At 37.1% G+C, this 27,279-nt stretch overlaps 1 protein-coding gene and 1 long non-coding RNA gene across 2 annotated transcripts in view; one reads left to right on the top strand and one right to left on the bottom strand.

The window, feature by feature from the left end:
- The window catches only part of LOC307173224, a 35,828-nt gene that overhangs the window by 6,212 nt on the left and 2,337 nt on the right, over positions 1-27,279 (top strand). Inside the window, exon 2 of the long non-coding RNA XR_013823813.1 lies at positions 2,019-2,105. This is a non-coding gene — a long non-coding RNA (uncharacterized lncRNA). The remainder of the gene's footprint in view (positions 1-2,018; positions 2,106-27,279) is intronic.
- adrb3a (adrenoceptor beta 3a) lies at positions 233-26,590 on the bottom strand. The gene is made up of 2 exons (XM_079896170.1): positions 24,618-26,590; positions 233-2,200 (listed from the first exon to the last, which is right to left on the bottom strand). Exons 1-2 carry the CDS (start codon positions 25,916-25,918, stop codon positions 2,173-2,175), a joined length of 1,329 nt encoding a protein of 442 aa, XP_079752296.1. The 5' UTR covers positions 25,919-26,590; the 3' UTR covers positions 233-2,172.

Here is a 27,279-nt window from a genome sequence, read left to right as displayed (position 1 = left end):
TCAGTCTTCATGAGGTGAGTGTACATGTCTTTAAACTGATTTAAAAAGTGTTATTCTTTTTTTTTTTTTTGGTAAAACTTTTTAAAGAGGAAAAAGCTACCAAGTACACATTTAAATTCTAAATCAGTGATAAACACGTTGTCTTGTCATTTATTTAAGCTTAAGCTTAAACCATCATAAATGTAGGCCTATTTCTCACACTCATTCTGAGCCCAACGAATATAATATCTTTAATAGACTTTTTTATTTTCATAATCTGAGCATTTTTGTCAGCTCAAACATTCTTTTGCCCCACATACAATTTCACACAATTTTATATACATACTTTGAAAGGTAGACTGATGTGCTTGCCTAAAATGTATTTAATATCAATAAGTATTCATCTGACATTTCATTTTCGGTTTCCCTTTGTAATCTCATTTAAATAATACATCTATCTCTACCACTGTACCTGATCAAAAACCTGAACAAACACATGTACCTAAAATCCTGTTCTCATATTTGTCCTGTTAAACACAACATCAAAACTCCATCTTATGATATTATAGTCCTAAAGTTGCCACAATTGTAAAATATTTGCTAGAAAGGCTTTTTGAGGAAATCAGTGAGAGAGGAAGTTGACTGTATCGACTTGGTATGAGATGGCATTGCGATCAGTGCAAACAGGAAAAATTCAAAAAACAAGATTTTTGGCGAGTATCACATTAAGCATAGAAAGTGATATTATACAACAAATAGGTGATTGTGTTCCCTCTCGGCACACTATGTCAAAAATACATTCTAGAATATGAGGTTCAGGTGCTTGCTTATGTTGTAGGCCTGTAATAAAAAAAAAAAGAAATTTAAAAAAATGTGCGTAGAGTCCAGAATATTGTAATGGTTGGAGGAGTGTAAAGCTTTTTTTTTTTTTTTCTCTCTTTTTTCTGAATTTTCTAAATAAACTAAAAAAATAGCAGCATTGAAAAGATAAATCTGATGAGGGCCACAGTAAAAAAAAAACAAAAAAAAACAAAAAAACAACCTTACAGGGATTCATGGTATATTGATTATTGGATGTATATATTTTTTTAATTTGTTGGTATCCCTCAAAATTATATATAATTGTGTATACTTGATTACCTTTGTTGTCATCTAACACTCACTTAAAGTTAATCTTTAAATACAGTAAGAATTTGTCAAAACCACAATTTAATCTTTAGAGAATCTCAAAATATAGATTTTTCATATTGTATATTACAAATTCATAACTGATTTTAGTTTAGATTTATTTAGACTAAATAGTGTAGAATCATTGGCTATTTATCTGGTTTATCAGCATCAACCAGAATTTTAATACCAGCGCATCCCTATTTTGAGTTAATGAAGAATTGGCTTTTTTCTACTACTTTTTACAACAGCAACCATATTTTAAAAATCCATTGCAAATTGGTGAAGCCGTCTACACACTCTCTGTTCTCGGGAGAGTTCAGGTTTGCTTGCAAAGTAAGAGTGGGAAATCTTGTAGCTTATATTGAGGTTGCTGGACTGGGAAAAATCAGTGGACTACTGAACCTGTACAACACAGAAATATTAACGTGGCAGGCATTTTACACATTCACAGCTAAAATGTGGGGGTTAAAATAAATAATAATAATTTAGTATAGATATTGTACAAAATCTAAACTTTTTATATTTTTAAAAAACACACGGTGCTTGGAAAGTCTATAACGTCTAGAGTTCTTGTGTCCCATGTATTTGAAGAAGTCCATACTCAGAACATAGCACTGAAAAACATGTTGGAGGACCTACTGGTCTGATTAATTTTTTTGGCGAACAAACCAGACCAAACCGAGCTGAAGTTTATTGCTCCTGTACTCCAGTACTTAATAGAATGTTAGCGGTATCAGATCGCTCCATATTACACTCCTTCATGAGCAGTACCAGTTCAGTCGTTCTCTCCATAGACGGGCTGTTTGTGAGAAAGTTCTCGTAGCGCTTGCCTCTCTATGGTTTTATCTTTGCACTCTTCTGTCTTTCAGTTTTGGAGCAGGCTCCCCTGATGGCTTTCATGGATGATTTTTCTGGGCCCTTGTGGTCTCTGCTGGGGAAGTCCCGCCAACTGTGATGTAAGTCAGTCCTTTTCCCTGTTTCTTCTTCCTCTTCGTCCTTTCATTTCAGCCATGCTAGAGACTCTCAGCCATCCTGCTCCTCTTGGTTACAGCTGGAGGAAATAAATAATAAGTGTTAAAGCTGAAGTACGTAATGTTTTTCAATATATTTTGTAACTTTTAAAATACTTTTCTTACTCCAACTGAATATGTAGAAACAAGTATAAGAACCATTTGTAGGTGCAATAATCAAACATTGGGCCCTAATTTAACGAACTAAGCGCATAGTCTAAAGCGCATGGCGTCCGAATCCTCTTTTGCTAGTTTAACGGCGGGGAAAATGGTCGGCGACGCTGGACGCGTGGTCTAAAAGGGTTGTCCCTATTCTCTTAATGAGTAATGGGTGTGTTTTGGGGCGTAACGTGCAATAAACCAATCAGAGTCCTTTCCCATTCCCTTGGGAAGTTTCCAATTCCCTTCCCCTTTCCCATGACGGATTCGCTATTTACATGGCGGAATTTGCCAGCTTAAAACTGAACGCATCTCCAGAGAGCAAACGGATCTGCTCGTGCGTGAGGTTAAAGCGTGCAAGCAGACCATCTACGGGACAAGCTGGATTCCACCATATCTTTATGCACACAAAAATAATATTTTACATTGTAATCCTTTTATTTTTAGAGTGTACGCGCCCGTCTATAGGTGCCCTTTAAATAACAAAAAATAAATAAATACTGCGCCATTGACTTTAAACCCGGTTTCAGTTGGTCAATGGTGCAGTCTATTTCAGTTGCCTCAAAATATCAATGCGCCAACAATGCGCCTGAACACACCTCGTTTTCAGACCAGCACGCCCATGGGAGCACAAATGGGCGCAAATGAATTTGCTATTTAAACAACGTGGCGCAGGACGTGAAAAACATAACTGCGTCGGGCTGAAACTAGCAAAAAACACTTGTGCATGGCGCCACATTCTGCCTAGTGTATGATAGGGCCCATTGTCTGATGCAGCAACATTAGATTAACCGAGATTGGGGCGTTAGCGGTACTTTTTGTTTCTGACCACAGACAGGGAAGTGTTCTGTTTAGGGAAAAAGTCATTTTTTGGTGATACATAAATGACACACGTCACCTCTAAGGGTTACACAAATTGCACAAAACAACATGTTTGGAAATTCAAAAGAAGCAGTCTGATATTACATTGATTTAAGTGGTCAAAGCTGTCCACACTGTTAAAGTCAGTATGAACGGCAACATTGCCAAAGACACTGGCTGCATGTCTAAATGCAAATCTTGTTCTGACAGTCACTGGCTTGTAAAAGGCATTAACTTGTCAAATGTTATTCGGATGGACTAGTACCCCCTTCCTATGTTGCATGCCAGTTCCCAAATTCAGGGTTTCTTAGCTTTAAAAATCTTTTGGATATGGCAGATTCCTTCAACTCAAACTAATGGGACACAGATATTTGCTTTTGATAATAAATCTAAAACGTGTTGGCACCCTAATGCATGCTGGTCAGTCACTGATAATTAAATTCAGTCCCAAAACGAATATTAAGATGTTTAGGGTTAGAAAGATTTTTATTATTTTTTGGACAGAAAATACTTTTATGTGGCAATAATGCTTTAAATTGCTCAAAAGTGGCTATTCATAAAAGAATCCTGAAAAACATGTATCATGGTTTCCATAAAAATATTATGGATAATTGTTTATATAATTGTATAATTGTACCCCCCCAATAATTGTATCTCTTAAAACTCATCTTCAATCACCAAAATGACATATTTAAACATTTTTTTTCCTTCATGCCTTAAAATAGCTTGAATGTAACTCTACAACTAGGGGTGTAACGATACCTTCATGTCACGATTCGATACATATTACGATACTGAACTCACGATACAATATTATTGTGATACTCCAAGACATATGGTAAAAGTTTAACGAAAAACTTACTGTTGATTAAAATGCTAAATTTGGTGTTCCATTGTGGGTGTAAATGAATAGGCTTGAACTCTGTCACTGACTAGATATATTTAAAATAATGTAGGCCACTTTTTACTGGTAACAAAAGACATTTGGCATTATCAGGACCCACAAATATTCCTCCATTGCATTATTATACATTATATTCACCATTATATATAGTAGTTGACTGTAGCACTGACACTAAAACTCTGAAAACCTGATTTTTTTCTGACACTATATATTGTTACACCCCTACACCCTTGCCTAATTTAGTATATGCAGTTCTATGAATATGCAAATTAGCCCCGCCTCCACTCACACCAGCTCAGAGATACACTCATTGATCATCACACGTTGACGTGATTGGCTACAAGATAGTTTGTGACATCAGAAACACCAGCGATTTTAAATTGCGTTTTTGAGACTGCAGTTTCACTGCAGTTTTAAGGAGAAAATACTTAGCAAGTGTGTTGACTTATGAATTTGCGCATGGTTTGTCTTAAAGCATATTAAAAACATGACATAGACATATAAACAACATTAAAAGCTTGATTTTCACCACAGGGGGACTTTAAATGATAAGAAAATAGAAAACCCAGACAGCAACATAGTGTCGGTCCAGATCCGGGCCACATCCGGTACATGAGGATTCAACGCTTACCCGATGTGGGCCGGATCTGGGCCGACACTATTTTGCTGTCTGGGAACAGTCGTTTTAAATTGTAATAATATTTCACAATATTACTGTTTTTGCTGTAGATTTGATCTTGTAAATGCAGCCTTGGTGAGCATAAGAGACTGCTTTCAAAAACATAAAAAAATATCACCCAACCCAAACTTTTGAATGTTAGTGTAAGAAGTTTGAACCCGTTTCACCTTTCAATGTTTTTTTTGTTTTTTTTGTTTTTTAGTCATGTCTCATCTTGCCTAGGCCAGCAAATGAGCTAGGAGTGCAAACTGGTGCATCTTCATAAAAATATGTGCATCACGCTTCGGTTTCATTGGTTAATCTGTAGTAGATGGTAGACATTCTGTTAATTATAATTGACTTGATGGTTGGATCTGTGGGCGCAGCAGTTATAGTGCACAAATTCCAGTCTACCAGTCTACGACATCTCAATCCCATTCCATTGTCAATCTCCTCTGCTTCCTCTAATGAAGACTGGCTGGCCGAGTGATACTTTTGCCAATGATATTCTCAGTTAAGCATGCCTCATCTCATAGCACCCTCTCGTTAACCTCGTCAAACTGCTGTGAGCCCTAACTCTTCTTCTTCGCCACTATTTTCTTTCGCTTTAAATGCCTGAGATTCTGATCCTATCTCGGCTACTGTACAAGTCTCCACAGGAACACATAAACAATACCAAGCGTTTATGTGCTATCTGAGGGAAGAGGAAAAAACAAAATGAGAAATGTTCTGAGAGTGCCCGGCCCACCACTCGATCCTCAGGGGGGGCAGCGTGATGGAATATAAGATGACCAGATACATTTCCTAGGTAAAGGTTCTCGGTTTAATTGTCAAAATACAATGGAATAAGACATTTTGGTCCCACTTTATATTACTATGTAATACCATTTAAATGAATCCATAGACACTTTCATAGCCTGCTATGAAGATTTGACAAAGTGGGTGTCTTTTTACATCTTACAATTTTCTACATCTTAACGAATCCAACACGGAAATCATTCTATTTGGGTCGCGTCTGCTACAGCAATCTAAAGACTAAACTTAAGAAATTTGAACCAAATATGAGATTTTGTGTAAAAAACTTCCTAATATCCTAATTGAGAGCAACCTTGAAATGGATAACCAAATGAATACTGTTGCCCAGTCTAAAAACTTTCATCTTCGTCAAAACAGTGTATGTGTTCCGAATTGAGTTCTCTTTCATGTCTTCTTGTGCTTGAATGCTTTAAGGATGTAAAGGGCAGGATGTAGTAACACTTGAGTCATTACTATTACCTTACAAAAACCTCAAAAACTTACAATGACTTATCATGCTGTTAACTTTAGAATACTGTTCTAAATAATTTGTAATTCCTTCTGAAGAATTTGGTCATACTTGAATCATTACTAGTGGTTTACCATGATCTTCACTCTAGAATAATTATACATACATAATGCCTTACTCTCATTAATTATAAACCACATATAGTAGTTCTTATTTTTCCTCCAAGAGGTATGAAAAAATAAATAGTTGTTACTGATAATAGTAAGTAGCTAATATTGAACTACCGCATTCAACTGAGCGCTGTTACTTACTCATTCGTTAATTAGAGTTTCTTGTGAGTTAATATTAGTAACTAGGGGTGTGTTCACACTTGGCCCTAATAATGACAGTTGGCTCTAATAATCAAAAGGTGCAGTAGCTGCATTATAGTTTCTGTTAATTTTTCAGAGCATACAGTATAGTCATGAAAACTGGTTTCCCATAGCTTTCCAGTCAGTTAAGTCAGGTTTCCTTGTTTGGTTATTGTCTCGATTACTTTGTGAAGTTGAGTAAGTATGCTACTCTCTTTGCTGCTACTGTCACACAAACAGATGTATGCATAAGGTGTTATGTTCCCAGATATTATAGAGTGCAACAGCGACTGTCCACTTTTTCAGTGAGTTTTTCCCCCATTTATTTTCTCCATAGTGAACCGCCCAGGACAAACTTTCATTGAACTTTGGCCATCTGACTGTTGCACTATTGTTTTGTTACCTCGACATGCACCATCCGCTTTGATTGGCATCATAACATGATCCATGATATTGGTGTTTGTGTTCATAACGCTTTTCATGGACACTCAGCCAAGGCTAATGTTTCACTGTGAGTGTAATAATGTAATAATCCCCATGGTGCATTGTCCATACATTTGAGAAAATATATTAAAGTGCCCCTATTATGCTATTTTAAAGTTTCCTAATGTTGTTTTGGAGACTCTTACGACAGGTTTACATACATCAAAGGTCATAACATCTAACATCACCACATTTTCAATGATTCTCAAGCGACTAGTCAGATAAATCAATCTCTCTAAATCCCTCCTTTCCGCGAGCCACTCTGCTCTGATTGGCCAGACATAACAGTCTGTTCTGATTGGTTTACCGCGTACAGTGCGCGTGTCGTAAACAAAAACGTCCATTGCCATAACAACGTCTGCGTGTCCTGAGGCTTCCTACACGGTAAACTAAACACAGTAACGAACAATGACATCTATTTTACCATATCAATCCGAGCGCAAGTCCGATGATGAAACATTGGAAGAATTCATTCAACCTGAACCTCCATCGCGAGGACGACTCGGTTTGAGGTCAAGTCAAGTCAAGTCAAGTCAAGTATATTTGTATAGCGCTTTTCACAATACAAATTGTATCAAAGCAGCTTCACAGTATTAAATTAAAATAATACAACAAGGTTTGTTTCTAGTGGAATTTATTGATTGATAAAAATACATTAATATTCCCAAAATATCCCCAACTGAGCAAGCCAAAGGCAACAGTGGCAACTGTAATTCCTCACCATCAGCATTAACAAGTGCATGTCCATCAACAAACTGATTATTTTACTTATAGGCCTACTTATTTATTTACAGAGTATTTTTCTAATTTATTGTGGTGAACATGTGGAAACTGTATCAATAACAGTGTGTACATTAGCTGAGCTCTAGCGTAAATGACTGATGTAACATAAACGTGGGTAAAACAATTCTTGTTCCATGCTTAATCTTTATTCAAAGTAGTGAGAACGACAGACGATCTGCATTAATATACACAGTTTTAGGTAATAGTGGCCCACAACTGATCAGCAGAAGTATTTCAGTAAAACAGTAATAATGTGAGTTAGCCAAAAGCAGGAGACCTACACAATATTAATAATACGATATTTTGAACACCATCTTTCAAGAGCAAGCGGTTTGCGAATCCTGGATTGAACTCCGAGATTTGAGAAGCAGTCGTCTGTCAGTAAAATAAAGGGAACACAGCAAATGTTTAGGATTATACTGCCGTGGTATTGTGGTAAAGATGAATTTTAACCACTGATCCTTCACATTGTAGAGCACAGCTTCTTCCCGACATGATGCTATCCAGTATCCACAGGAATCAGCTGCAGGTTTGAGGGAGTCCAAGTTTTCCCTGGTGTCTGCGCGCGCAATATGCTAATGTTTCGTCTTGACGTCACAACGAAACGGCTTATGACTCGTTTGAAAAACGATTCATTTAATTGACTCAGAGTCGAACTTTATATACGATGCACTTTCAGATTTAAAACTTTGCAGGATGTTTTCATTCACTTAGAGCTATGTTACACACTACATGAAAGGTCTTTTTCAAAAATCTATAATAGGGGTCCTTTAAACAATACATAGCCTCATCCTTTGCCACCGTTAGCCTCATCAGCCGGAAGCCCACTTCACCCAAGCTGGCGAGGTCAGTGGCAGTGCAGCCTCGCTTCTGTTGCGAGTTTAGCCAGTGCTTTCAGGTTAGTCTGCGAAAGTCTGCTAAGTGTGAAACTTGTGAAATTTTTCCAACTTTTTGAAAACTGTGTATTTAGTTTAAAATATCTTTTTCTGAGTAAAGTTAGATGGTTATGTTGGCCATTTCTAGCTCTATATTGGACACTGCTTTATTTGGGGAAATGGTCCAGTGAAATGTCAGATCTAAAACATGGTGAACTTCAATGATTGATGACCTGAAAATATTTTAATCACGTCTCTCCTTGCTGCCATGCCCAGAAAGGCCACCTGGAACACGTTTTGAATTTCTTCGTTTGTGATCTCGCTAACTCAGCTTGAGCCGTTCCCTCATGTCATGCTTCCACTGCTGTTTTTCTTATGAAGCTATTCATTAAAACGGAGAGGTTTGGGAGTTACCTGACACTGTAGGGGTCAAAGGGGTCTGTTATGTTATAACTTCAAATTGGGGGTGTACTATTCCCTGTGTAATTATTCAAATTAATCATCGAATGCATGTCATGACATGAATGTGCATTTCAATATTCATATTATCCACACTATTATTTATATCCTGTTGGCTTTGTCTGCTTATCGGAATAGTTTTATGGTGGCTCCCAAATCATTCATCTCATTAATCTCTCTCACTCTGTTATGGATTCATTTCTGATTACCTCATAAAGAATCAAAGGACCAAGGGGTATTTTTGATGCGCTGAGAAAATGTGCAGCATCTGTTTGTCTGCCGCCATCCATATCCATGTGATGTGACAATGAAAAGCAGACCGCAGAGTCTTAGTGGGAGTTTCATTTCCATTGCAGAGTCGATTAGAAGGTTATGCTCTTCAGCCATCAACTTTTCCACTTTTCAAACTGTCCTTTTAAACAGAAATGGTACCACTTTGCAATAAGGTTCCCTTTGTGAAGCAGACGAGACTTACTCTTACTTTTAATTAAAATAATATTAATTAAATAAAAGGTAACCTACGTGTTTTTAAAAACAGCAAACTTGTATGTTTCTTAGAACGATCAAGTACACTTTAAAAAAAGTGCTCTTTTGTAATAAAATCTAATGAAAAGTTAAAATTTAAAGTTTTAAATGATTATGCTAATCTTTTGTCATGCTTTAAAGAGGTACACTTATTTTGATGTGCTGACTAGCATAATACAGCACATGTACTTGAAGACAATTTGAGTGTAATTTAAAGGGATGGTTCACCCAAAAATTAAAAACCTGCCATTTTTTAAGAAACACATACAGGTTTGGAACAACATAAGGTTGAATAAATGATGACATAGTTTTACTTTTGGGTGAACTAAAGCTTTAATGTTACATTTAAAGTTAAAATATTGTGGGTAAGTGGGTAACACTTTACACTAAGGTCCCAATAGTTATTGCATTGAGTTACACTAACAATGAGCGATGCATTTGTTACATTATTTATTCATCTTTGTTAACGTCAGTTAATAAAAATACGGTTTATTATTAGTTCATGTTAGCTCAAGTCCATTAAACAATATTAATAGAGACAACTTTAGTATTTTGTTTTGTACTTATTGTAAAGTGTTATCAACTGTAGTTATGTTCATTCATGCATTTTCCAAACTGCAAACTGTTAGTTCACAGTACTCAATGCATAAACTAATGTCAATTAATTGAACCGTACTGTCAAGTCATTGTCACATTGTCATACAGCATCTCATCATACAATTTTATGGCACAATTTTAAATTTAGAAAAAGTAATTTTTCCCATCCAACTCAAGACTATTCTTGTCCTTCCACATATGCAGGCAATTTTTTTATCATTGAATATGAACTCTAGCATGGTAACATGAAAATCATAATGTTCTAGCTGTTATGTTCATTCTAAAAATGAAAACATACTAAAAATAGCCACTCTGGCCACACCTATAAAAACAAATAGAGTTTATAAAGCATAACACAGTCACATATGCTCGCTCATATCTTACTCTCCATTGAGTTTCACCTTGATTTACTGCACTCACTGGGCATAGCGTTTCCATTTTAGATGAATCAAAGTCATTTATTTAGCACAATGTCTGTCACACACAGTGCCTGAGGGAAATTGAGGTCGCCATTGTAATAAAATGTCGACCAGGAGTGGAAAGCATGATATCAGGCTAAATAGAAAGGTTTAGCTTGTACTGAGGGTGGAATATCAGTATCCTGTTTAGCTTTAGCCCATTTATCAAATCCGTCTTTGGATGTCCGGAAAGCCTTTCATGCACAGTGCATGGAATTCTTCTCATAGATGCTATATAGAAGTATAAGAAAAAACAACCTCCATTTATATATTTTTTTTCACCCTTTGGTTTCTCATAAGAAAAACGCCTATGTTTTGCTGACAAGCATTGATGAGTGACATTGTCCAGTATCAGAGGAAAAGGCTTTCTGCAAATATCAAGGAAGTGAGTGCTAGACTGGGAACTAAGTCATGACAGGACCGGTTGACACTTTTGTTGAGCATTCCATCCAGATACAGCCTTTATAAAAATAAAAAAAAACCTACATGATCCAATCTCTGCTTGTTGGCCCTAGTTCAGCGCAATCATCTCTTCCATCAGCTGAGTTCGTTGCAATCCAATTCTCGTTTGTTTGCTTTTTGTCACAGACACATCCATCTCCTTTGTCAATGAAATTTGGTGTCATTAAACGTATACATAAATGTTTGTGCAGTCATTTTGAGTAATAAGACGTCGTATTCCGATTATGTGCTCCATGGATGTAGCTTTGTCTCATCATTCAACAAAATGGAGCTCTTCCAAGGCTGATTTTATGCTCCAATACCAGCTGTACCAAACAGTTAGATGACCAAAAAAGTCCTGTAGGTCCAACAGCTTCATACTATGCCTGTTGTCCATCTAGTTTACACAGTTTAATCGTAAATGAGCTGTTAAGCCTTGAGGTTAGAGTTCAGAACACTGATATAATTTCAGCCACTTAGTCAAACCACAGTATTGGCATGGTTGAGGAGCTGATCTCACAATCGACAAATGTTCTCACAAGTTTTATTTGCTTACTAAGGAGCAGATTTACTAACTGTGCTCCAGCACAAACCCTCTTTTGGCATTAAAAACTACTGTCAGGATTTACTAAAGACCCGCAATGAAAAAATTGTGCTGAAAAGGCATTAACATGGTTATTTTTACGGCTGACTTCATTGCATATGCATTTGTTGGAGTTTCGCTTTCAGACGCAAAATTTATGGGGGGAGAGTATTTAAATGAATCATGCAATGTGATTTACTAAGGTTTGTGCTAGTCAATTTACTGGTATACTGTTATATACAATTGTCATGATTTACTCAATTGATTTACTCACCCTCAAGTCATCCTAGGTGTATATGACATTCTTCTTTCAGACGAATACAATCTGAGTTTTTTTTTATTTTTTTTATATCCTGGCTCTTCCAAGCTTTATAATGGCAGTGAATGGCTTTTTTATTTAATAAGTTCAGGAAAGAGATGCGTTCGTGTTAGAAAAATATCCATATTTAAAACTTTATCAATTAAAGTAACTAGCTTCCGGCAGATACGCATCAATTAACGGTGAAATAGTAACCCTTGAACTTGATGCACAACGTAATGACGAACACGGAAGCGCAGAGGATAGAGCAAAACAAAATACCAGTCACAAATTAGAAGTCTAAAACGAGAATTTTTAAAGAGAAATGTCGGAGGAGCTTGAGTTTGTTGCCCAGCCCTGTTTGTTTGAGAACCGCGAGAGGCGTCAAAGCTTACGCTACTACGTCATACATCGTCAAGTGTTACTCTTTTGGCGCAAGTCGACTTGCGCAGGCCGTCTGCCGGAAGCTAGTTATTTTAGTCTATAACGTTTTTTCACGAACGCATCACCTCACTTCAGAAGGCCTTTATAAACATGCCAGAGCTGTGTGGAGCACTTTTATCATGGATGGATGCACTTTGATGGACTTCAAAAAATATACATCCATTCACTGCCATTATAAAGCGTGGAAGAGCCAGGACATTTTTTTTATATAACTCCGATTGTATTCGTCTGAAAGAAGAATGTCATATACACCTAGGATGAACTGAGGGTGAATAAATCATGGGCTAATTTTCATTTTCGGGTGAACTATACCTTTAAACCAGACACTAAATTGCACTGCTCTTGGTAGATTGTGTTGGTCATTATGAAAAAGATCAGGCTGTGTCTGTGATTTTTTTAATTTGCATGTCAGTAGATCACGCGCAGAATTTTCCACCCCCATCTGCACTTTTTTGGAATTACGCTCTCATGCTAATTTGCCCTGTTTTAATAAATCTGGCCCTTCATCTATTACAGGACTCTACAAGAATGGCTTGAACAAATGCTAGATAGTTTGTTCCTATGAGGCATATGATAACTGAAAGTCAGCAAATATTGTTAAGAATTATATTTGTACATATTTGATTATCAAGACTGTCAGAGTTCACCTAAAAATCTGTTTTAATTTACTGCCTTCATGCCGATCCAAACCTGTATGAATTGCATTGTACAGTGCATTACAAAATAGAGATTTTGAAAGATATGCTAATATGATTAAAGTCAAAGGGGCTTAGTGTTGGTTTGGACCCTTTGCATGAACCAAAACCACTGAAATATTTCCCCAAAAGAGAGAAAGTCATAGAGGTTTGGAACGAGGGTAAGTAAATGATAACATAATTTACATTTTGGGGTGAACTATCCCTTTAAGTTTGTTCTGAACAAATATTTCTAAAAGAAGTTCTCGGTAATCCTAGTCCAAGCCCGTCAAACGTTATTTAATATTTTGGTAGAGCTGACACAAAGCTGTTTCAACATCGGTAGCTGAATGACAACAGTTTGAACAAATATTTCCAGTCGGCCCATCTGTCAATCCAGTTTCTATGGTAATTACGCCATTTTTACTGCATCATAGCATAGCAGAACCACAGAGCTGCCCTTTGACATCCAGTGCTTATCCTACAGAGGCATTCTGCAATTTTCCCTCAAGTTCCTTTTTTGAACCGAATGAGCCTTAACTGATTTGATATACTATATACCTCTGAGACATTCATCACAGGCAAAACTTTAAAAAACAGACTGAAAGCCTCGCAGAGCAGAACATCGAGGTTCTCACCCACTGATTTTCAGCTCTGCAAAGTACAAACACAAAAACAACCTTGCTGGTACATGTTTCAATGAGTGTGTGATTGGCTTTGCATGGCAAATGACCGAGTTTTTAATGTTCGCCCTAAAATCATACCACAGGGCAGTGCTTACCAACTTTTTTTGTCTTATGAACCCTCTGGTCACATCAGTAAGGCTCACCCCATGGTACGATTTTAGAGCGAACATCGAGCACTCGGTCATTTGCCATGCAACGCCGATCGCACACTCATCAAAACGTGTACCAACAAGGTTGTTTTGTGTACTTTGTAAGAACAACCTTTCTGGTACATGTTTTGAAGAGTGTGAGATCAGTGTTGCATGGTGAATGACCAAATGATCGATGTTCGCTCTAAAATCGTACCATGTGGCAGCGTTTAGCAACTTTTTTTTGTCTTATGAACCCTCCTGCCACATCAATAAGGCTCAAGTATGATTTTCTAAGCAAATCACATATAGTATTGTTCAATTTTCAAAAGCTATGCCTAGTATTGGCCATCCAACATATTAGCCACCAGTAATACAGACATTTGGCAACCTCCAGCAATAAAATCCAGGTCAGTGTGAACGAGGCTTCGGTGTGAATGTCATCACCTCATAAACGGGCTATAATCCGCACAGCTGCTGGCCACTGACTCAAAAATCACACTGTATCATAACCATAATAAAATGTGGCAAAGCGAGACGAGAGCAGCTGCTCCTCTCGACTTTTGATGTGAAAACTCTACTCTTGCCTTTCATGAAAAATTTGGAAATGCAGAGATATTGACTTTATTACGCAGCTGTTTTGGCAGAATGAGAGAGAGGAGCAAAGCTGAGAAAGGAACAGAAAGATCACCTGCAACCGGGTATGCAAATCATGCCACCCAAAGATTGAATTAAGCTCAGAGCCAATGACAAATTAAACAAAGTTTATTTGCAGTCCCACAGGAGATTAAGTTTCACTCTCATGCACAGGATCTCTATGCTTTAGACTCTAGACAAGAATCACCACAAAATGTGACCCACACCAATATATACACATTATTTGCTGGTACATGTTTAATACTGATGCTGTAAATCTAAAAAAAAATATTAATGCAAAGTGTTTAATTTAAAGTATTATGTATTGGTCATACAAATAAATCATATGTTTTGTATCACAATACTGCCTGATGGTATTTTGTATTAGGTTGAAAACCTTCTGAAAAGTTGGGTTGAAAAGTCTATTGATTCTCAAGTAAATACGTAAAGGTTAATGCCCGACGAGGTGTCCATTGTCAGGTATTAATGGACGACGACGAGGCGTGAACTGTCCGACGCGCAGCGGACTTTGCCTCCGCCGAAGTCCATTAATACCGCTTATACCATGGTCACTTGCCAAATAACACATTTTTAAAACATTAGTTTATATTTTAATTAGTTTTACAATCGAAATCTAAAGTTTTTACAAACAATAACTTGGTTTCCCTGGTTACATCTGACGGTTTATTTACTAGGTGTCCTCTATCACTTTTTAATGGACACCCTGCAGCCAATCAGAATCGAGTATTCACCCAGACCATGGTATAAATGAGTTTAAATTATGTTTTGATATTTAATCTAGAGAACAAGACTAAGAGATGTATAAAGCCTTGCCGTATAAATCCTTACACTGGGGGCATATAACAGGTACTGAGGTAATAAGTGTAAAGCAGAATAAATTACCCATAATCCTCTGCACAGTATCGCCTCCCCTGGCAACAGACGTACATGTGTCTAATTGGTTTATCCAGCCTTGAAATGATTTAAGTGCTTAAATGTAGTAAACCCAGCAGGTAGATCAGAAGGTTCTAGGTGCAATAATAAAATCTTTAATACTTACCCATTAAAATTAATATCTTTCTGGTTTAGTTAATGCGACAGCTTCCTTTACATCTCATGAGAATGTTTTTCCCAAAGCTGTTGTTCAATGACCAACGATTAGTGAGGTGCCTGTAATAACACAAAGTGGCCTTGTCTACATCTGCGCAGCGACATATTGAGGACATTTTGAAAAATTGGTGGAATTTCCTTTTAGCTGTCAAAAGCCTTTTTGAGGCTAGAAAAATAACTCTATTTGTTGCAACTGAACCATGGGAAATATTCACTCCGCTGCCCCCACTCCCCTCGCATACTTAAGGTGTTGATATGGGTATGGGGCCATACCTAGATCTCTTCTTTGGGAAGAAAAACCTCTCCAGGTAGACTAACTACACTCTCAGACATGGATTTTTTATTCTCTTTTATTCCTGAGGTTTTGACCGTGTATTAGATTCAGTAACAGAATGTGACATTCACAGCTGCCTGAGTTATTATTCTCCTGCTGTTTGAAAGCCCTCTCCATCTTGCCTGCATGAGGAAAACTCTGATCTCAGCATGACATCTAAAACAAGCGAAACCACATCTCTCTGACACTCAGCAAATCCTTTTTTTTATTATCCTTTTAACCCCGTGACATCTCTCTCTTTTATATTCTCAAGCTGTTCGCTCGAATATCACTATTTTCATCCTCCAATTTCCACAAATGATTGTTCACATAGGCAGCACGCAAAGTTTAAGATGGCTTTTCGGAACAAGCTCCGGTGATGCTTTGCGTGTAGTAAGCTTTAATGGATGTATAATTTGATCTCTAATTCAGTCGTCTGCTAACAGTAGAGTTCATCGAGTTCAGTGTTGAATCAAAAGTGCATGTTTGCTTTCCAAAATCAAGACATCTATATTATGGACTAGCCAGTGCATTATCAAACACATACTACATTTTAGCAGAGGGTTTTTACTTTATTATTATATGTATCAGTATTGTAGGCATTAATGTTAAAGGAGAACTCGGCAACTCTAGCGAACTCTAGTCACTTCTTCGCTGATTTTTCCTTTTGTTGTCGCATGTTTTCCCCACGAGCTCCCCCTACAGCTGTATATTTCACAACACGGTCGTAAAAAACTGACTTGCGGCGGCCTCCTCCCCCTCTCTACCGCTGCTCATGTGCGTTTGTTTTGATCGGAGCAAGCCAACTGTATCGTGTGGAGCTATGTCTACCGAGGTGGGTAATCTGGTAATACATCATACATGCGTGTGTGTTTATGTCGAATTGCCGTAAAGCAATTCGTGTTTCGCGTTCGTTCTCGTTCTCGTTCTCGCTTTCGCTTCTCACGAGACTTCCAATTTCTATCTTGCCGGGACGGTAGTCCCCAAGTTGCAAGGTTGGTTTTCCGCCTGGGAACGCTGGGGGGAGCGGGGAAAGTCACCAATATCACCAGAACAGGTTGTTTAACCATCCAAATTAATTCTAGACAGTTTTATTAAGTTAAAAAAGTTACCAAGTTCTCCTTTAAAAGACACATACCACGGATAAGAAGTTAAGATAAGATCCTGATGATCTCATAATCAGTAGTCACATTGCTATATTTATTGATATTCATTTTTATATATCTTGTATTTTATACTCATAGCTTATTATTTTATATCTTATTTCGTCTTCACTGTACAGCATTCTCATACAGATTTCTCCCAGTTTGAGTGGTAGCATCCAGAAAAGTGGTATGCAAATATGGAATTATTATTATTATTATTAAAGTCCTTTGTCAGCGTAATGCTCCCTTGATCTGTTGGGGAGAGGCACCAATGCCATTTTAACAGTTTAATAACTATACTGATAAAATGTAATATAAAAATGAATCTCTCTTACTGGTGTACACTGAGAGACTCCTGCTATTGCTTTAGATTGATTTGTTTTATTATATGTTTCTACAAATGTGTTTTTGCTGGAGCCAACGTGACCCCACACTCTTAAAAAATAAAGGTCCAAAAAGAACTGCCATAGAACTGCCATCTTGGGTTCCACAATGAACCTTTCAGTGAAAAGTTCTTAAAAGAGGAAGTGTGAAGAACATTTGAATAATCTTTAATGAGAAACTTTTTCCACTATAAAAAAAGTTCTTCATGGATCCATTGATGCCAATAAAGAACCCTTATTTTTAAGAGTGCAAGCAGAAGTAATCTTACTACAAAGATACCAGCCACATTTCTGAAAGTGCAAGTCTATATTATATTATATTATATTATATTATATTATATTATATTATATTATATTATATTATATTATATTATATTATATTATATTAATGTATTATACACTGTCAAAAAAAAGTCGCTGTTTGGATTTAAATAGGCACATGCTCAAGTCACTGATTTGATCAAGTTTACAGTGGTAATTATGTTTCTATTGTGTTACATGTTTGGCAACAGTTCTTCTAACCCTCTTTATAGAAATAATTCATTGGAAATTTTTGGTAAAAAATCTTGTATTGACAATGCAAGAGTCCAGCACTCTGTAAAGTGTCCTCCAGTACATCCCAAAGACTTTCAATGAATTTAAGGTCTGGACTCAGAGGTGAAAATGATTCTTCATGCTCCATCCCAACCATTCTTTCACAGTTTGAGCCTGATGAATCTTGACATTGTCATCCTGGAATATGGCCATGATGTGTCTTCATACATGTCTTCATACATGTTTTTTTTTTAATAAATGAAAAGCCACACACTCCATCAATTAGAGTTAGAATAACTGTTGCCAAACATATAACATGCTAGAAACACAATAATAACTGCAACAGTGATCACAGTGATGATTATATTATATTATATTATATTATTACTAAAATAATCTCAAGGCAACAATAAAAAGGTTAAACTCAACTTTACTATTATTATTTTCTTATTTTCACACATAGGCCTACATCCATGTCGTACGAAATCAGTATAAATTGTGGATAGTGACAATATTCTGTATAATTTACCCAAAATAAACATTTCTGTGTGAAAAAAAAACAACAACAAGTTTACAGAGTTTTAGTGTCAGTACTAAATTAAACTACTTTATACAATGTTGAATATGATGAATAATAATGCAATGGGGGAATATTTGTGGGTCCTGATAATGCCAAATGTCATTGACATTATTTTAAATATGTCTAGCCAGTGACAGAGTGCAGAGTCTGTATTTTCAGTTTCAGAATCATGAATATTTGTATTCTGGTGTCACCATTGTCATTCACATTTATTCATTTAGTATACACTTTTATCCAAAGCGACTTACAAATGAGAACAATAGAAGCAGTTAAACTAACAATAGGACAACAATATGCAAGTGCTTTGACCCTTCCCAGTTTAATCTAACCTTTGTCCTGTGCATTGAGTTACCTGCACTAAGTCCAAGCCTATTCATTTATTCAATGTAAAACCATGTATTATTTTAATCAAAGGTAAAAAAAAACAAACAAATGTGTCAACCTTTTTCCATATGTCTTGGAGTATCGCAATAATATCGTATCGTGAGTTCAATATCATGACATGTACTATCGAATCATGACATGAGGGTATCGTTACACCCCTAATATAAACTGAATGGATGCCACAGCCTCCATTGATAAAGAGTTATGAGCTTAGATTCAGGTGTCCTCAGAAAGGGATCCTCTCCTGAAATCTCATAGCAGGCAGATATAGGGATTGCTAGATCTTGCTGATTTGCTCTATATTGTGGCTAAAAGAGCTCTTTTCCATATTGAGTTCATATCCTGTTGCAGAGAATTACCTCATTGCTTATTCTGTCTGCACTTTTTTCTGCCAATCTTTCTTTTGCTCCAGGTTTTTTTTTTTTCACAGAGAATGATAGAGCAATCATTTGAAGGCATGCTTGTGCTGATGTACAACATATGGCTCAATGCACATGTACAGAGGGTGTTATTCGGAAACTAAAGGCCATCTGGGCATATTCAATTGTTCAAATATTAATGATCATTTCACTTTTGATATATGTGATTGCATACACTTCAAAGGAATAGTTCAATCCAAAAAAAAATACAATTCATATAATTATAATTCAATATAATTATCCATTACTCACCCTCATATATGTTTTATGGATGCAAAAGCACCATAAAGGTATAATATATAAAATGTTCCGCCACAATGAGCTGGACCTGAGATTCAAATCAGTCTGATTTGTGTTCACAAATTATTCATGGCTTTACATTTCTTCAGAAAACTTTGAATATAGCTGTATGAACTACTTTTATGGTGCATTTAAGGCATTTTTTTGGATCCTGCTTGGTCTTCATTCATTGGCCATGTTTACATGCGCACCAATAATGTAATTATTTCCAATAATCAGAGTAAGGACTCAATCACATCCATGATCCATTGCATTTACATGGGGTAAAGTTTAATTATAATAGCATTATGAGGGTGCCTGTAAATGTAGTCTTTGTAATTGCATGTAAAAGATTAACCAATAGCTTCTTCAAAATTTCTCTTTTTGCATTCAACGGCAGGAAAAAGTAGTGTGAATTTGGAACGACATGAGGTCCCTTTAAATGGAACAGAGAAAAAAGAAAGGTGTTTAACTCCCTCTATTCTGCCGCTCCTTGATTTGAGATCTCAAACCGAAACCTGTTGTGCCATTCAGTTATTTATCAATCAAGAGCCAATCTTAGCTCCCCTTTCTTGTAAAGATCAACAGTGGCCAGAGAGCGATACCAGTAGCTGATGGTGGCGATAAACCTCTGATCTGTGGAAACATGGTGTCCCACTGTTACAGCAATGAAGGCGATGAGAGCAGATAAGCCATTATACCAGCCTCGGCTTGTCAGCTGTATTGTGCTCTTCCTCATAAACCTATTCAGTGATTAAGCACCTGTTTGTAAAGTCAGGCTCCAGGAAAATACGCACACAGGTGTCAGACAGCCGTACAGTAACAGCCCGATTCGCAAATGGTTTTTCAATCAGTGGAGTCATGATCAGATGGAACCAACATCTTAATTGGTAGAACGTCATGCGGCATGACGCAAATTTTTTAATTCAAGCGAATGGAAATTTCCAGGCTTGCTCATAATGAAAGAATATCCTGATTTAAAGCTGTTCCATTTTCAAAAAAAAAAAAATCATTTTTAAAGTAGAACATTGTAATCCTATGGAGTAATGCAGAGAGAATGCTCTCCAGTGTAGATCATTTTTGCCCTGTCTAGTCTTCTAACTCGTTTGATTATTTTCCCAACAAAACTTTACTTTTGATGTGTCCGTCTAACTTGCACTTTGCATGGATAGGTGAATGCAATTTGTTTCTTTTGGCCAAACATCAGCAGAGAACAACTGGACATGCTCCACTCAAAACAGTCTTTGACTTTAGTATGCGAATATATTGAAGGAGTAAGGTCTGCGTTCACTACTATGTTTACTGACCTTTGATACTTGCAGATACTTGCCAAAATAGTGAACAAACCAAAACTATGATGCAAAAACATTGAACACTGTCACAATCAAACAGAAGCTCCAGATAGCAACTAAAATAGTTGCAAGTGCGAAAAAAAAAAAACATTTGCAATAATATTTGAATAACACTTAGTCGGGTAAACTTTGTGCATATTTGTATTTGGTTTCCTCAAAGATCACCCGATAGCATGCATAACTATCTTTTCTGCACGGAATGATAAACATAGCGCAAGAAGATGACTGTATTAATCAGAACTTTTTAATAAGTCTGTCAAGATTTATGAAACAGCCTTCAGTGACTAATAAGTTAATCGTTCACTGAAACGCGAGTCATTTTTCGGTTATGTCTGATACTTTATAATCATAAGATTTTCACTGAATCTTTTTAGAGGAATCAAAATACATATGATAAATTAACAATGGTATTTTAAAAGCATACATATATTTTTATTGTAAATATTATGTAATTTTGTATTATTATTTAAATTGTATTATTATATAATAACAACCCTCTTAATCAAGTAATCATGTAATGTCTTAGCTAAAAAAGCCATTTGGCTGAATTTTTTTTTTTTTTTTTTTTTTTTTTCTCATTGTTTTTTTTTCTCTTCATAAAGTCACAAAAAAAACATATCGCTCATTTTCATGAAGGAATTGAGGTTTTCTGTTAAGTGTTTGCCTACTATCTTGCCTTCTCTTCGAGCATTGGCTGCGCTTGTTCTGTTTAGGTCATAAACAGCTTCTCCTCAAAGGCGGAAGTGTTGCGTTTCAGTGATAAAGTTTATCAGCTCCTGGGGGTGTTAGAGAAGCAACAGAGGGGCCCTAAAACTTGCCAAAAAAACACTACAGAAACCACCTCATTCTCACCCATACAAGTTAATTTAGAGGTAGAAACAATAAATCCATATTTAGCTTGCATAGCAGTGATATACAATTGACGTATGTTTGCTTGCAAAAAAAAGGTGTCCTTACAAAGTTCTTTCTCACAGAGGGTTAATCAATTTACATACCCTTTTCTCAATGCGCTCACTGAAACACAAAGCAATCATTGTGGGTTCATTTGTGTGTTTCTGCCGGTAACACAAAATGTACCCATCAGCACAGCACAGAGCAGCAAAATATTGACTTCCCGTTAAACAAAACACATTATCTTCCATCTGTCATTATTTGAATTACTGTATGTCCACAAGGGCAACTTTCATAATACACTGCTCTAAAAATACTCAAAATGCTCATTTTGTCTTATTACATTTTGCCAGACATAATTTTCTAGCTGCACCCGTATTAAATAAAACTCACTGGAGACCTGGTCACGGTGTACGGAAAATGAAGTACACAGTTTACGTGAAAGGGCTTCAGACATCACAGGGCTGATCAAATTTTACTCAATGTACTCGTAAGATGGTGAGCTATACGCCGAATAATGTGATTTGTTTGTTGAAATGGGCTACCTGACACCAGTGAACTCACAGCTTCAAGCATTTGGAAATTGAAGTCGCTTAGAATTACTTTAAGTTGTTCCTTTCTCTCCGCCTGTGCCGTTTGGTCTCCACCACAATCTTTTTACTCACATGGAGGCTGTCGTGGTTTTAGCTGCTTGTCCTCAAGAGAAAAATTATCTGTACATTTGTGATGCAAAATGATGCATGTGCGTATATAGATACAGTTTCATCAGTTAAGACTCTCACGCTATAATTTGAAACTATATGTAAAGAGTTAGCAGTAATGCTTAATGCTATAATGAAAAAATGTAATGCACAACAAAAGTGCCTTCTGTTCAGTGGGACTGTTTTGAACCAACCAACAATTTTTTGGTCAGTTATTTAGTTTTCTGATGAGAGAAAGATGACATTATGCTCTTTTTTTTTATTATCTCCTCAACTCAAAATGCAAAACAACTAAGATTTCTCTGTCCTATGGTGTCTGGTGTACTTGGCTGTGTTTGAATGTGAGGTGAGTGTGCGTGTGCATTGTTTCCACTTCATTGTGGCTAGGAAATGTCTCCAGGGCTTGCCCACCCAGCCCCCTGTAACAGCTGCTGTAAACCCTGTACTGTGATAGTCAAGTGTGTCTCCCCCATTCTAGGAAAAGTAGTTCCTGAAAAGCCTCTATGTACAAAGCAAAACCAATTCTGATATCCAGTTCCTATTTTAGTGCATCAAAAAATCCTACTGTATGTATTTTTTTTTATTATCTGTGACATCAGAGCACTGACACTGTTTTATTTAAAAAATAAAATGTTTTTAAAATGTTTTGTTTTTGTTGTTAGGAAATATTTAATGTCGTATAAGTATTTATTTCCTGTGTTGCAGAAGCTCTGTGTTTGTACAAATGAAAACCCACAAAAACATCTTAAAATTGGCCTCTTCCAGCGAGTCATTAAAGTAACTACCACAGTTTCTGGATAAAACCCTACAATTATCGGATCACTATTTACATTGTAAATCCGACAGACTAGAAAATGTTCCAAATGCAAACGCGTTATGAAACAAAACTATATGTGTTGGTATATCCTTGTGGACACTGATAATTATCTTTTTGGTCTGGATGAAGAAATTTAAATCTGTAATGAAATAAGAGATTGATATTAAAAAGTGTGTCTCTTTGTGTTGGGATGAGGTTTAAATTAACATTTGTATAAACTTTACGTGGTGTCTTTTTTTTTTTTTTCTTGCTTCTATTTTTTATTTCTAGGGAATGCACTGTTAGTCTTGCTGCTATTTGTAAAGGTGACACTCAAAAGATACAAAAATTAGTAGTGTAGTGACTATTTTTGAGACAGAATTCATGATCATATTTTTCAGTTTCTGTTTTTCATATTTGTACAAGTAAAGATACTTTTTTTATATAAATAAGTTACTTAATCATTATCAGTAATTTAAAATCCAACCAAAATAAACAAAAGGGCAAGTCTGGCTCTTTTTAGATGGTCAGTTCTCTTGGGCATTTAAGAGAAAGAGCTAGATTTAGAGCACATGGTTTCTCTTTCATATCAGAGCTTGTGTCCTGTTCCATTCCTCATACCTTTCTGCTGACATGCGTTCTTTTAAAGATAATGCTCAAACAACAAATGTTCAAACCCGAACTTTTGCTTAAGTGTTGTAGCTCCCGAGAGGAACCTTCATCTTCATTAGGTTTAACTGGCCCTCTTGTTTCTGTGTATTCCAGCTATAAACGCAAGTAATTATTAGCTTAAACCTTGTATTTCTTCCCCCTACACAAACTTCACCTGGCTGTTTTACATTCCACCGTAAGCAGTACCATAACAAGTCATTTATTTTTGCGTGAAATGTTGTACACATCCAATCGCTCTAACCCAAGACAACTTCAACATTGACGCACTTCTCATAGGGCTGTATCCCCCCTGAGAATAGTCACCACAAGCACATTCGCAACTTTAGGTCACCTGATTACAGCAGGTTTAAAATTCACTGGACGTAATATTGAGCAGTCTGACCCTACTGACATTGATTCAGGGAAATTGATTTCAGTCATTCGTCAATACAGACCTAATACTGACTTATGTAATCAAGAAGTACATACAGTTTTGCTCTTCTGAACTTCTTGGAAAATTGATCAGACACATTGTGAACACTAAAATAAATCTCAGCAAGGTGAAGTATAAAGGAAAGTGTCAAACTCTTTATCTACAGGTAGTCTTCACGTATACACCTGACAGCACAGAAGTAAGAAGAGACCGAGACTTACAACTCCGTCTCCGGTTCGGAGAAATCACTGAAGAACGTGCTGCCGTTGGAGTGCGGTGGTCCCGGCGATGGCTCCTCGCTCCTGTAGCTGCTCTGGCTGCTCCCTTCCCCAGGCAGTGTCCCTTGGGATGTGGGGGGCTTCTCGAACGATCCAGGCATTCCTGGCTCTGCAGAACCCAGAAAGCAAGGGCATCGAGTCCGAAGCTCCTTGTAAAGGAAGTTGATTCTCAGCGAGGATATCCAGGGGCAGCCAAGAAGATTCTTGAAGGCTGCACGAAACTCTGGGCTTCGGCAGTAGATGATGGGATTGAGGCTGGAGTTGATGTAGCCCAACCAGTTTAAGTATCGAAAAGCAATTGGGTTCAGCAGTTCTCGATTAAAGACATTGAAGATGTTCGCCACGAAGAAAGGCAGCCAGCACAGTGTGAAGATGCCCATGATGATGCCCAGCGTCTTGAGGGCCTTGTGCTCCTTCAATACGGTTAATCTCGACGGTCGCCTGCGGGAACTTTTCCGCCTTGTTGTCATCCCTCCGACGTTATTGCACATCGAAGGCAAGTTGTTGTTGCCATGGATCGCCGTCTGTACCTGATTTCCCATGCAGTCGTTTTGGAACCTCAGGCGGTTCTTGCCAATTAGCTGTACCTGTCTTGTGGCAATGAGAAAGACACGTGCATAGACAAAAATCATGATGAGTAGTGGGATGTAGAATGAAACCACTGATGACATTATAGCAAAGGACATGTTTGTATTAAAATCACAGCTTTTTGGGAAATCCTCTGTTGAATTGGAGGCCTCCAAATCAAAATGCCATTCGTTCATAATGGGGACAAAGGAGATAAGAGCTGAGACCATCCACACAACACAAACGATAATTCGAGCCCTGCACTTATTCAGGAGCACTTTATACCGCAGTGGCCGCATGATCGCAATATACCGATCCACCGCAATGATGCAAAGGGTCTCTATACTGGCGGTGACACATAAAACATCAACTGATGTCCATAAATTGCACAAAATCCTACTAAGTTTCCAGTACCCTGTTACAGCAATCCTGGCAGCCAGTGGCACCACCAGCACCCCCATTATGAGGTCAGCACATGCCAACGACATGATGAAGATATTCGTTGTGTTCTGAAGCTGGGAGGTACGTGCTATGGCGATGATGACCAGAAGGTTACCCATGATGATAAACGTGATGATGATGATCATGATGAACAGCTTCAATGATGTCCACTCCTGAGAAGGTTCGTTTGTTGGCACCGCAGTGGTTAGTTGAGTGCTGTTTGTCAGGTATTCCATGTTTCAGTATTCAGAGATCAAGGTATGCGATTTTTCAAACTGGATATGAGAAACAAGCAGCAGCAAAGAGACATAGCTAGGTGCTCAAAACTTCTATTCGGTCTTCAAAAAAGTTATTGAGATACCATGACGATGATGTATTTAATCTTGCATTTTATACCACCATATCTCCAAATATTGAGCAACAGCGTCAATTCCTTTTCATATATTCTTCAGTCATCCTGCAGAAATTGTGCATATCCAGCTGTCCTGTGGCATTTGAAGCAAACATATGTGCCTGAACTGAAGATGTAGAAGGAAAGAAAACAAAAAGTCCCCTTTATTCTGAGTTAAAACTGGTCCAAGAGAAATGTGGGGAAAAACATTTAAACTTTTAAGAAAAGCTCTTGAAACCAGCAGAGAAAAGGCAGATAAGCTGCCGTCCTGTTGAAGTAGTCCGCTGAAGTGGAGTTTGAGCTGAAGTGGAGTTTGAGCTGAAGTGGAGGAGGTTCAGTCAGCGTGTTACCGCCGCGTGTGTGGAGCGAGCGAGTGGAGGTGCTTCTACTGCCAAAAGCTCAAAGGAGCTGTGACACTGCCGACAGTCAACAGTGGGGAAGCGCTCTCCCTTTCTGATAATGCTCTCTCTCTCTCTCTCTCTCTCTCTCTCTCTCTCTCTCTCTCTCTCTCTCTCTCTCTCTCTGCCTTTTAGCGTTCAGCATGCTGTAGTTGCAGTCACATTTCACCCAAGAGGGGTGGAGTTGTAAAGAGTGTCTCACTTCCAATATTCACACACACACCCTCTCGTTTTCTCTATCCAACTAGTACACAATCAGCATACATAAAACACTTTTTATCTTGTGTCACACATCAGAAATGGACATCAGGTTTATGTACATGCAATCATATATGTCCAAAAATAAGGAAACACATATCATTTTAATGCAAAGAAAACCTGTTACAACGTTAACAACATTAAAATTGTAACTGCAACAACATTACAATTATAGCAGAATTACAAGATATACATTATAGCTAGATTATAAGATCTGTCAGTGATACTACCAAAAGGAAGACTTTTTAAAAATTATGAATGAATATAGTATATTTAATATTATATTTGGTAATGCTTTATTTTAAGGTGACGTAGTTACATGTTACTATGTACATAAACAGTAAATGATTCGTAATTACATGTAACTAACCCTAAACCAAACCCTAACCGTAACTCTATAGTAAGAACATGTAGTTATAGTAATAGTATTATAGTATATATTATATTTGTAATTAATATTACTCAGTACTTATTTGAGTAAGTACAATGTAACTACATCACCTTAACCTAAAGTGTAAACTTATATTATATGATATTATTTAATATAATT

The sequence above is a fragment of the Squalius cephalus genome (genome assembly GCF_949319135.1).
Source record: "Squalius cephalus genome assembly, chromosome: 16".
Lineage (NCBI taxonomy): Eukaryota > Metazoa > Chordata > Actinopteri > Cypriniformes > Leuciscidae > Squalius > Squalius cephalus.
Note: the sequence above shows the minus strand (reverse complement) of the source record. Positions and strands in the feature narration are given on the sequence as shown.

Coding starts and splice junctions, on each gene's coding strand:
- adrb3a (XM_079896170.1), bottom strand. CDS start 25,918: ATGGAATACCTGACAAACAGCACTCAACTAACCACTGCGGTGCCAACA. Junction 2,201..24,617: donor TCCGAACCGGAGACGGAGTT/GTAAGTCTCGGT, acceptor TATTTCCTCCAG/CTGTAACCAAGAGGAGCAGG.